This window comes from Telopea speciosissima, chromosome 3 (assembly GCF_018873765.1).
Source record: "Telopea speciosissima isolate NSW1024214 ecotype Mountain lineage chromosome 3, Tspe_v1, whole genome shotgun sequence".
NCBI classification, from domain to species: Eukaryota; Viridiplantae; Streptophyta; class Magnoliopsida; order Proteales; family Proteaceae; genus Telopea; species Telopea speciosissima.
This window is the reverse complement of record NC_057918.1, coordinates 60,669,034-60,681,386: the sequence shown is the minus strand read 5'-3', so window position 1 is coordinate 60,681,386 and position 12,353 is coordinate 60,669,034. Positions and strand designations below refer to the sequence as shown.

At 40.7% G+C, this 12,353-nt stretch overlaps 1 protein-coding gene across 3 annotated transcripts in view; it reads left to right on the top strand.

Annotated features, from left to right (window-relative positions):
• LOC122656581 (bifunctional aspartokinase/homoserine dehydrogenase 1) overlaps nt 1-12,353 on the top strand; it is a 166,687-nt gene that overhangs the window by 101,279 nt on the left and 53,055 nt on the right. For all 3 annotated transcript variants that reach the window (XM_043851168.1, XM_043851170.1, XM_043851169.1), the window contains one exon: nt 4,711-4,751. In XM_043851168.1, coding sequence (XP_043707103.1) covers nt 4,711-4,751 — 41 coding nt within the window. The remainder of the gene's footprint in view (nt 1-4,710; nt 4,752-12,353) is intronic.

Sequence of the window (12,353 nt, the reverse complement as noted above, 5' to 3'; positions counted from 1 at the left end):
GAGCTTGAAGACTACATCAATGAAATGAGGGGGCTGTGGGAGAACTATGGGGTGACCATAATGTGTGATGGTTGGACTGGTCCTACAAGAAAGTCCATCATCAACTTTATGGTGTATTGTGATTGGAGGACAGTCTTTCTGAAGTCTGTTGATGCATCCAAGGAGAAAAAGGATGCAAAGTATATCTACAAATTGCTGAAGAAAGTGGTAGAAGATGTAGGAGTGGGGAACATTGTCTAAATTGTAACGGACAACGGAAGCAACTACAAGAGTGCCGGTGAGAGGTTGATGCAAAACAATAAGTACCGGTTGTTTTGGACTCCATGTGCTGCCCATTGTATAGACCTCATGTTGAAGGACATGGGAAAGATCAAATTGGTACAACATGTCGTGGAAAAGGCAAGGCAAATGACCAACTTTGTCTACAACTATGGGTTTGCACTAAACCTCTTGAGGGAGAAGTGTGGGGGCGACTTAGTGAGGCCAGGCATAACTAGATTCGCCACCAACTACATCGCACTCAAGAGTATAAAACCAAGAAGTCAGGATCGAGATCAATGTTTGCTTCAAGACCGGTTCAATCGAATGGGTCCAATACCCATGGTGGTAGGGAAGCACAAGCTTTCATCGGATGACTTTTGGTCTAAGTTGCATAAAGTGGTGCAACTTCTGGACCCATGGTCAAGGTTTTGCATATAGTTGATTCTCGCTTATCAAGGGACCAACCATGCCACATCTATATGCTGCCATAAACTTGATGAATCAAGGTGTTTACAATGCAAATCCATGAGGTAGCAAACACTTTCTCAAAATTATCAAGGAGCTGGGAAAATCAACTTATGCATCCACCGCATAAGGCCGGTGAGTGTACACTCTTTGTTTTTTATGCAATTACATCTTTTAAAGTTAATTTGAAGGATATATTACTAACTAGTCAATATGTAATGTCAATTTCAGCATATTATTTGAACCCCAAGTACCAATACAGTCATAGGCTTGGGTTGAATAATAGTCTTATTGACGCAGTCAAAGAAGTAGTCGCAAGTCGGAGCCGAATAGTAAATTACAAAGCGATATGCAACAATGAGGTGAGTCTTATAAGTTATAATTCATTTGGAATTACTCAATTCAATACTAAATATAATGAGTCATTACTAATTTTAAATATTTTCCAAATGATTATAGTTAAGACTTTTAGGGACGATTGGGAAGTTTTGGAACCGAAGTCGCACAAAGAAGGCCGGACACGCGGTGATGCCGGTACTCATTAGTCATTACTTCATTAGTCATTACTTAATTCAATATCTTATTCTTTTGAAATGAAGGTGACATGTTTCTTTTGTTGTAATGCAGCTGAATGGTGGGTGTTGTATGGGGTTCGCAAACAATTTAAGAAAAATAGCAATCAAGTGTCTCTCCCTGCATATGTTCAAAGATCCGTCATGAACGGAATTGAGTACATTTTCTCTCATCTACTCCAAGAGGAGAAATAGATTGGGTTCTCGAACGTCTCTCGACTTAGTGATGTGCATTATAATTGAGGTCAAGATGCAACACATACGCACGTGGACAAGAGGGTATCGTGGAAAATATCGATCTCGCCGACATTTTCCAGGTGGAGTCGATGATGAAGATCCTATTGTTGATCAGCGAGGGATAGAGGTGAGCCAGTGTTAGATCGGCCGAGGTAGACTGACCCCATGATAGCCGAACACATGTAAGCCGATGTGGATGACTTCATGGCTGCAGAGGGTGAGGTACATGCACGGACGCGTCACCTATACCGTTCGGTCATCGGTGGTGTTGATGAGGAGGATGATGATTGGTCCATGTCATCTGGTGGAGATGGTGGTGGTGGAGATGGTGATGGTGGAGGTGGTGGTGGTGGTCCTGGTGGAGATGGTGATGGTGGAGGTGATGATGATGGTGATGGTGGTCAAGCATACGAGGGAACTCGAGTCCCGTTTGTGGTACAAGAGCAAAGAAGAGGCAATCCGTGCCCCACCAGCCCCACACCACCCGCCTCGACCTACTCGAGAAGCACGTGGGCAGCCGTCCCAGTGGTCGTGGTAGTGGTACTAGTAGGCAGGCTGAGCTTATGGACATTGATGCCCTATCTGGCTCTGTTGGTGGACTAAGTATTGGCGATAGAGACAGTAGATCGAGTGGGCATTTCCTTGCCCCATCTTTTCATGTAGACAGCAGTCCATCTCCAGCACAATCAGAGCATGGTTCATCTCATTCACATCCATGTGGCGAAGGGCATTCTCGGGCGTACCCTGGGCAAGCGACTTCTATATCTTCTCCATCCATTCCCAGAGTTTGATTATGACTCCCACTCACAAGGATATAGTGGATCATCTTTTGTGCATAACTTCTTTTCCTACACTGGCTACCCAACCCACCAGCCGTAGCCGTACAACCCATACATGCTCCCAGAGCCGTCATATGACTCATATCATAGTGGATCAGTGGGTAGTACTTCTTCACAGTTTGGTGACCTATATCCTAGGATAGGTTACCTTCAGCATGTTGATGATGCAGTTTACATGGCCACTGTGGATGACTACACTCGCTTCTTCTCCCAGACTATGACGTGGCATGCATTTGTCCTACAGTCGGAGAGCAATACACGTCGGCTCCAGCGGACCATGAGTGGGGTTGATCCTGGACGGCGGAGTAGTTATTATTAGCAAATTTGTAAACATTTGAGATGAATGATGACTAGTTGACTACTTGACTTGTAGCCTTGTAGGGGGCAATTGGGGATATTGACATATTGTGATTTGGAATGTTTGATATCATCTTCTTAAATCTTAACTCTTAAGTTGTTATTTGTTAACTTGTTATTGACTTGATGTCTTATGTACTTAATATTATGATTTATGACTTAACTTATGACTTAACTTATGAGTCATTATGTTTCCAACTTAGTTCCAAGTCAATTTACTTGTTTAATGTACAATGTGTATGTGTAAATGTGTAATTAACTAAGTTATACACTTATACATTAGGGTTCGACCGTACATTGCCAATCAATGGTGCACATCCAAAACACCATTTTGGGTGACTATTTTTTCAATTTGAACATTTAAATGTGTTTATATAGCCTAAAATAGGGTTTCCATGAAATTTTAGGCCTTAACTTGGCCTAAAACCCACCGAAATGACCTATCGAAACATACCAGAAAAAATACAATATTTCGACCGAAATATCCGAAATTTCGAATATTTCGGATATTTCAGTCAGCTTGAAATACCGAAACGAAACGAGTTCTCGAACTATGATATGGAGGCAGTTATTCGCATCCTACAATATTTAAAGTCTACTCCAAGAAAAGGAATACTTTTATCTCCCAATGGTTATCTAAAGGTTGAAGCTTGCATTGATGCTGATTGGGCTGGCTCTACTGACAGAAAGTCCATCTCTGGATATTGCTCTTTTGTAGGTGGGAATCTTATCACATGGCGTAACAAGAAGCAGAATGTTGTGGCAAGATTCAGTGCTGAAGCAGAGTTCCGTGCCATGGCACAAGGAATCTGTGAATTGTTATGACTTAGAGGGTTTTTGCAAGACATTGGTGTTGTTGTCTATCTTCCCATGCTGCTATATTGTGATACTAAAGGCTGCCATTAGCATTGGTCATAACCCTGTCCAGTATGATCGTACCAAGCATGTTGAAGGTGATCGACTTTTCATCGAGGAGAAGATTGAAGCTGGCCTCATTTGTGTTCCCTTTGTGTAGTCTTCTGATCAGTTAGCTGATGTTTTAACTAAGGGGTTGAGTGGCAAAGTGTTTCATCCTATTTTAGTCAAGTTGGGCATGTGTGACATATATGCACCAACTTGAGGGGGAGTGTTGGATTGTATGGGACAAAATACCGTGGGGGTATTCTGGTCTTTTTACCTTTTGTTATGCTTTGTATTGACTCTATAATAGAGTTGCTTATGAGGGGCAATTCTGTCCATGTAAGTTCTGATTATTCATTATAAATACAAAGCTTGGGATCAGTATTTGATCATCCAAGCATTCTACTCTAATTCTGATCCTGTTAACAAAATTGTTATTAACTCTATAAAGATTTAAGAGAAAGGGAGTTCTGTAATTCAAAAGAAGAAATGTGTCATGCGTATTTGGATCTGTTCACTTGTATGAGGTGAACTTGCATTAGAGATACCAACTTTTTTTAATTCCTATTTCCTCATCTTGAAATGCTTACTTGTGCGTGTAATCTAGACTGTTTATTTAATTGGATACCTCTTGGCTGATGCATAGCCCATTAATAACTTCCAAGGTTTTTGGCATAATCATCTGGCTGGTCACACATTTTTTGGAGCCTTTTTTTTTTAATATTTTGAATGGGCTATTAAAAATCCAGCATCTAAGCTGTGTTTGTAGATATTGTTATCTGTTGAATCCTGATTCTTTGCCTTACACCCTAACTATCCCCTTATTTCCTCATTCATGTTTCTATCTATTTGATCATTCATCACTGATTTTATACTGTAATGGAAAAATAAAATTATATAAAGTCGTAATTAAGTTTTCAGAGTTTGATACTAATTGGTGTATTTCATATTGTATTTATCCTAATTTGATCAACTTATTTATTCTGCACTATTATTTCATAGTTCCAACATTTTGAATCTTGCTTCTGGCCTTTGTGGAATATAGTTTTTCTTTACTGTTTATCCGTCCTTTTTCATAGATCCACGTGATGACCTTGGTGGAATGGATGTTGCGAGAAAGGTTTGTATGTACCTAACTTCCATTCACTAATCAAAGTAGAATCTACCTATGTTGAGCCAGGTGAAGGCCCTTGTTGATCTTCATGCTTCTACAAACAAGTTTATTGCATTTTACCCTGAATAAATTTGTTGATGTGTATGGGAGTGTCCAACCGTGCAGAGTGGGGAACCTGCTCCAAGTACAAAAAGGATAGTCAATGCACCTTTATGACACTACATATGTAATTTCAATTCCCTAGAGATGAGAAGGATCCTTGCCAAAAGCCTACCAATCAAAGTCTGTAAGTTCCTTTAGGGAGTAAACTAATCCAAATGCAAATAGATGAGGCCATGCAAAGTTTTGACATGGTATGTAAGCAGTCCTTAAAAAACTTCTCATCTCTCTTTCCATATACCCCAAAATGTAGGAAATGCATATCTACCATATGCGCTCCTTCTGACTGAAAAGTATCTGTTGGTATGATAGAAACAGCATCACATTTGGTATCATCCAGGCCACCAAAAAAACTCCACTTCCCTTGCCAAGTCACAAGGGTGAACTGAACTATAAACGCATTGTTCTCCATGTATAAAGATGATACGTGAATACATCATTCGCTATAAGGAATACCGTAAACTATGGATTGTCTGTCACACTCCCACTCCCAAAACACTGGGAAGTGTGACGGATATACACTTACACCCCTACACCAACTAGGATCATAGATCCAGTGGCTAACTCTCACAGTCCATAATCAAATACATTATAAGATCAGTAAAAAGGGAATCTATTGTTATATCATATAAAGTAACTGTTAAAAAATTATTTATCTACCTGTGTCCCCCTTTGGATAGTCGGCCTTGTTAGAGCTCCTGTCTGACATACATATTGTTTCCTCCCTTTCCTACAAGGTCTGCCTTTTAGAGGAAGTGGTTCTAACATGGTATCAGAGCAGGTTTCGAATTAGGGCTCTCATTTCTCTTTCATTCTCAATTTCTCCTTCCTCTCTTTCATTCTCGATTTCTTCTTCCCTCCTCTCTCTCCTTTTGTTCTTCATTCTCCCACAAGGGCAGCACTGATGAGGTGACCTAAAGATGCAGATGCTGCCCTCAACTCAGTGGGTTTTAGACCTAGTTTGGGTTTGAAATTGGTATTCCGCCTATTTTAGGCCATTTAAACACAATGGCACTATCAGATTTTGCAAAAACAAAGTCCAAATAGGAGTTATGTTCCGGTCAAACTTAATTTGGTGTGCACGAATGCCGTCAAAATCACTCTGAATGAAAATATTTTCTTGGACATCAAAACAAATGAATATTTTACCGCACTTTTGGTTTTTAGTAATGTTTTACCATATTAAGATTTATGGAATTTTTAGATTTAAGAAAAACCCCAGCATTAGAAAGTTGAAAATTGCACCTACCGCTGAAAATCCAGTTTTTGTTCTTGAACTGGGGGGCTAACTTTTTTTCCGTTTGGAATTTTATTTTTTAACTATTTTTATTGGATTAAAATAGGGGGTATTTGCTTATTTATGAATAATATCTTAAGTAAATGAAATACAAATACAAAAACATTGAAATACAAATACAAAAACATTTACTTAAATGATATTAGGTATAAATAAGTGTCTGTCTTAGTTCTTGGCTTAAATAAGTGTCTGTATACCAAAGTTTGCATAGATAGGTGTTTGTATACCAAGATTTTCCACCAAGATCTCGAGATCTGGCACTCATATAAAGGAGTTTGGGTCGAGATTCTCGAGAACTCGGCGAGATCTCGAGATCTCGGTCGAGTTGTTGCACTTTTGCAACTCGTATGCCAACTTGTCTCGGTTTCTCAAAAAAACCGAGAAACTCGCCGAGATCTCGAACTATGGCTCCTAGTCCTTTTCTGACCAGATGGATCTCCAATAATGGTATCCTCATGTCTTATTTGATTGGCTCCATGTAATCAGACCTTGCAAGTGGTTTCCTTCTCCTTGGTACAGCCCATCAAATCTGGTCTGCTTGCAAGGAAACAGATAGACAGTTTGGTAATGATGCACAAGTGTATGAACTCCGAAGAAGGCCAATCATACTACTCAAGGGGATTTGTCTGTCTCCAAGTGTTATGCTACCTTGCGCAGTCTCTAGTAGCAATTGGACCATTTTTCTGATTTCCACCCCACTACAGCTGTCGATGTTACTATATATAAGAAGCATCTGGATAAAACCCGAGTTTATGATTTTTTGGCTGGTTTGAATATGGAGTATGACCAGATTCGTGTTCAAGTGTTGGGTCATTCCCCTTTTTCCATACTTCAACAGTCCTATGCTTTAGTCTCCTCTGAAACGAGCTGTCGGGCTGCTATGCTCCACCCTCTTGTTACTGATAGATCAACCCTCCAAATTGCTGCCCAGGCTACTCCTACACCTATTGGACATGTTTCTCTTGGTGATTCTACTACATGGACTATTACTTGTGAACACTATCACAAGCTTTACCACACCAAAGAGAAATGTTGGAAGCTTCATGGGAAACCAGCTGATTTTGAGGCCAAACGGGCTACTAAGAAAAAACAAAGAACAAGGCTCATCATATTGAGACTGTTACCATAGCCCTTACTACTGGCACTGGTCTATCCCAGGATGATCTACAAGCATTCCTACGTGTGCTACGGTCTTTTGCTGCTGCTGATTCTACTATATCAGCTCCTGCCAATTCCTCTGCTCCTTCAAGTTCAAACTTTGCCCGGTTAGGTATTTCATTTGGTGGTCAGTATGCTTCCATAGCTTCCCATCCTTAGATCATAGATTCTGGAGCTACAGATCACATAACTGGTTCCTCTAGCCGTTTCCATCGCTATTCTCCCACATCTGGGAAAGACAAAGTCAAGGTAGCTGATGGTTCCCTTTCCTCCATCTCTGGAAAATGAATCATCAACTGCACTTCCTCTCTTACTTTGTCTTCTATTTTACACATTCCTAATTTTACTACTAACCTCCTTTCCATTAGTAGTAGTACTCCTGATCTTAACTACAAAGTTACATTTTTTTTCCTTCCCATTATGTTTGTCAAGATCTGGTCTTTGGGAAGACGATTGGATTGGGTAAAAGGCACAGTGGATTGTACCTGCTTGATGATATTCATCTTACTCCACCACCATTAGCTTCTCCGCTATACTAGAACTCTTTGGTCTCTTCTGAACTTTACCAATGACACTCTAGATTAGGTCACCCTCCATTAGGAATTTTAGCACGTTTATTTCCTACTTTGGTCAAAGAATGTAATAAGGATGAATTTTTTTGTGAGGCTTATGTTCTGGCTAAACCGACATGTTCAACTTATTCTATTTCAAATAAAAGGAGTTCTTCATTTTTCCATTTGGTGCATTCGGATGTTTGGGGCCCTAGTCGTAAGACTTCTCTTTCTGGTAATCGTTGGTTTGTTTCATTTATTGACTGTCATTCTAGAAACACATGGGTTTATCTTATGCACACAAAAAATCAGGTTTTTTCATGTTTTTAGCATTTTCATAAAATGGTCCAAACTCAGTTCCAGGCTACTCTCAAAATTTTGAAAAGTGATAATGGGACCGAGTATACAGAAAATCAATTTCAAAATTATTCTACTGATCATGGGATTATTCACCAGACTAGTTGTGTAGATACCCCAACCCAAAATGGTGTGGCTGAAAGGAAGAACCGTCACTTATTAGAAGTGGCCAGAGCATTGATGTTTGCTCGTAATGTTCCATCCCAATAGTAGGGGGGATGCTATTCTTACTGCAGCCTATCTCATTAATCGATTGCCTTCTCGAGTTCTTGGCTCCCGTAGTCCGGTTCAGATTTTACTTGGGAATTCCTCCTTCGTGGTTTCTCCCAAGGTGTTTGGCTATGTGTGTTATGCTCGGGATACTAAATCACTTGGCAAACATGAACGCCGTGGGTTACGGTGTAATTTTTTGGGTTATTCTCCAACTCATAAAGGTTATAAGTATTACTATCCTCCTTCCCGTCGTACTCTGGTCAGTATGGATGTCATTTTTCATGAACACCTTCCATATTATTCTTCCCCACGTCTTCAGGGGGGAGAGTTCTAGTGAAGATGTGGTCCCTCCTCTTTTATACCCTTAGATGCTGCCCAGCCCACTTTGGATGCTGCCCAGCCTCCTTTGGCTGCTGCCCCTTTGTTGGAACTGCTTCCTCTAAAAGGTCGACCTTGTAGGAAAGGGATGAAACAATATGTATATTATACAGGAATTCTAACAAGGCGGACTATCCAAAGGGGGACACGGGTGGATAAACAATTTTTTAACACCTGCCCGCTCTCAGGGGGACTCGATACCGTGACCCTTGCCTGCTCTGATACCATGTTAGCAGATCTGAATTAGAGTATGTTGCTTGAATGATCAATGTGATCAAACAAACCTTGTATTTATAATAAAAGAGATTACAACCTAATGTCCAAAATACCCCTAGCTTAGCCGACTTAACTAGAAGGTACATAAACATAATATTACAACTGTAAAAAGACCAAAATACCCCCACGGTATTCTGGTGTACATTATTCAACAATAACTGTTTGTAGTTTATCTCTGGTGTTATCATTCAAATGTACTTCACAACATAAATACAGTAATCCCTCAAAAAGAATGTTTATATCTATACATCAATGGACGAAAGAATAACAAAACATCGATGTATCAAAATAATAGGGCCTAGCCCTCAATCAATCATGCTCCATAAGCACAATCATCGCATACGCATCCAAGACCATGCTCCTCCTCTGCAGGGGCACTCAAGACATCACCACCATCAAGACAAGGGTAAGGGGGATCTGAGCTCTCCAGCTCATGTACATCTGCATCACCATCTAAAAGGGGGAACCACATGGGGTGAGTTTCACTAAGCCTAATTAGCAGTTAGAACACACAAGCACACGCATAAAATCCATTAATGCAATCACATGATGTCTGCGTCCATTTTTATTATTATCCACCTAACAACAAAATGCCTAAGTCTGGGTCAAGTGCTACTGTAAAGACCTAGGTAGCATCCCTGGTCCGAAAACGGCGGAACCCAACGATGGTAACCCGAGTTGCGGTTGGAAGCCTACCATACACGTGTACGTCCTGCACGGCAAACCCCCGATTTAACCCTAACTGTCACTCGGTTCCGGTACCTCTGCCGGTCACGCCAGACACCAAGTTTGAGAATGGTACTGGTTTGAGAATGGTACTGGGGAAGGTGTTAACCTAACCAAATGCATCTAAATGTATGAAGGTGCATGCGTATGCATATACCAGAGGTTGGGGCCATAGTACCAGATTTACCTTCGGTCATACTATCCACCCGTCTCCTCTAGCATACACACCCACATACTAAATAGTACGGCGATACGCTACCAGCTTTCCCTGCGGTCACACCGTATCCCGTTTCCCGTCCTAGTGCAACAATTATACTAGTGCAACAGTAATATCCCAATAAAATACAGTAATTAGTACGGCAGTACGACAATGGAACCCCGACCACTCCGCACCCTGTTTCCAACACCTACTCTATATGCATGACTACAATAAAACGGATGGCAATCCCAAGTTTGGCATCCCCTTCGCCACTCGGATCCCGAAATCACAATCTCATCTCATTCACCTCAATACTCATGAATCAATAAAGACCTAACCATCTAGCAATCATATAACATAATACAACCAAACCTAATAAATATAACTAACCTAGACTATCAATCATTGTGAGGATTATGAAAATTAAATATAACTCAAGTACAACCAACCACACATGATCCAATGTTTATGCAATACATATCCATACGCATCTCAAGACCAAACACTCATAAATTAAATCGAGGATCCAACCCACTCACCTTTGGCACGTAGGTGCTTTGATGCACTCGAAGATATATCACCACTTCGGCCTCAGTGGGACCTTGTTCTTAACCTATTCGATGTGTGGAACATGAGTAAATTAGGGTTTATCAAAGTGGTCAAAGACCAATCAAAGAGTTGGGAGAAAATCAGCAATTTCAAGCCCCAGGTCGATCTTGCGGTTGATGCGGGGTTGATCATCCGCTCAATCGACCTCAGGCATTACAGGAGCTGTTTTAGGGCCTGCGGTCGATCCTGCGGTTGATGGGATCTTACCGACCGCTCGATCGACCACACTGGCATCTGAATTTGTGCTTCCTTGCCTTTGGTCAATCTTGGTCCAACTTGCATGGAGGTTTCAAGAGGGTTAAGATACAGCATGATTACATGCATTAGGTCATATAATCGCCTATGGCACACCCCAATTCATGGGGAATGGTCTCAACTTGAAACCAAACATGGAAACCCTAGTTTTAGGTTTTAAAATTCAAATGGATTTAAAGAGAGGATGGACAACATGTCCACAGCCATGGGGGGTCTTAAATATACTAAGAACAACCTACAAATGCATGGGAGCATGAGGGGATTTCGGGTAGAGCATGTTCATGGAAGTTTGGGGTTAATATCACCAATGGGTTGGTGAATGCCATAGGGTTTGTGTGTGGGGAGGCGCATAGTAGCATGCATATCAAGGGAGATGCATGGGAGAGGTCATAGCATGTACCCTAGGCTTTAAATCCCCAAAATAACTTAGTAAACCCAAAACCCTAGGTCACAATAGCACAGAAGATGGAAGAAAGCATTCAAGGTTGAGGGGGTTTACCTTGTATGATGCTTGGAGCTCAAGAGGAGGTGCCCTAGCTCTCCTTCCCTTCCCTTTTCCTTCTTCTTCTCTTCTTTCTCTTCTTTTCTCTACTTCTCTTCACTCTCCCAAGTTTTTGGTTGGAAAGAAATGAAATGAGCTAAGGGAGCTCATGTGGTTTTATGATTTTAAGTGGTCCTTAGGGCCTGTTTTGCTGGCAGTCCTAAGCTCTACTTTAAATAACATTAATCTCCATGCTTGGGCAAGGGGACCTGTTTGAGTTTAAAATAATACCGCAAGCGTACAGGTCAATCGTAGTTACGGGTCGAACACAGGGAGGTGATTAATCCAATTTCCACTTAGGCAGAGCACATTAATTAATGGCTAAATGATCTAAACTAATTAAAAGGACTAAAACTAATTAAAAGATCAAAAACAGAAAATTAAATAAGAAAAAAAATAAATTAATAAAATTAAATAGAATAGAAGAACTTAGCTGATCCGAATAACTCCAATGAAGGCAAATCCATTCACTTTACTATGGCAGTAGCTTCTGCCAGGACAGAGATTCCAAAATTCAGGTTGAAATCGGAATTAAAAAAAGGGCATACCCAGTGCACAAGGCTCCCACCACTGCAGGGTCTGGGGAGGGTTATAATGTATGCAGCCTTACCCCCGATTCAGGGAGGCTGTTTCCTGAATCATCTGATTAAATAGGAAGAGCATAACCTGAAAATAAGCCTCCCAATCAACCCATATAACTGTCCTAGATCTAATTCGAAGTTCTGAAGCAAATACTGTATCAGAATTGAAAGTCTTCACCTAAAAAATCAATAGATTGTAACCTGAGAATTGAAGAGAGCAGAGAACTCAACAGCAGTGAGTTAGATAGCTGGAAGCAAAGATTAGCTAAAAATATCAGCTGTAGCCTGACAGATAACCAAAAGTTTTT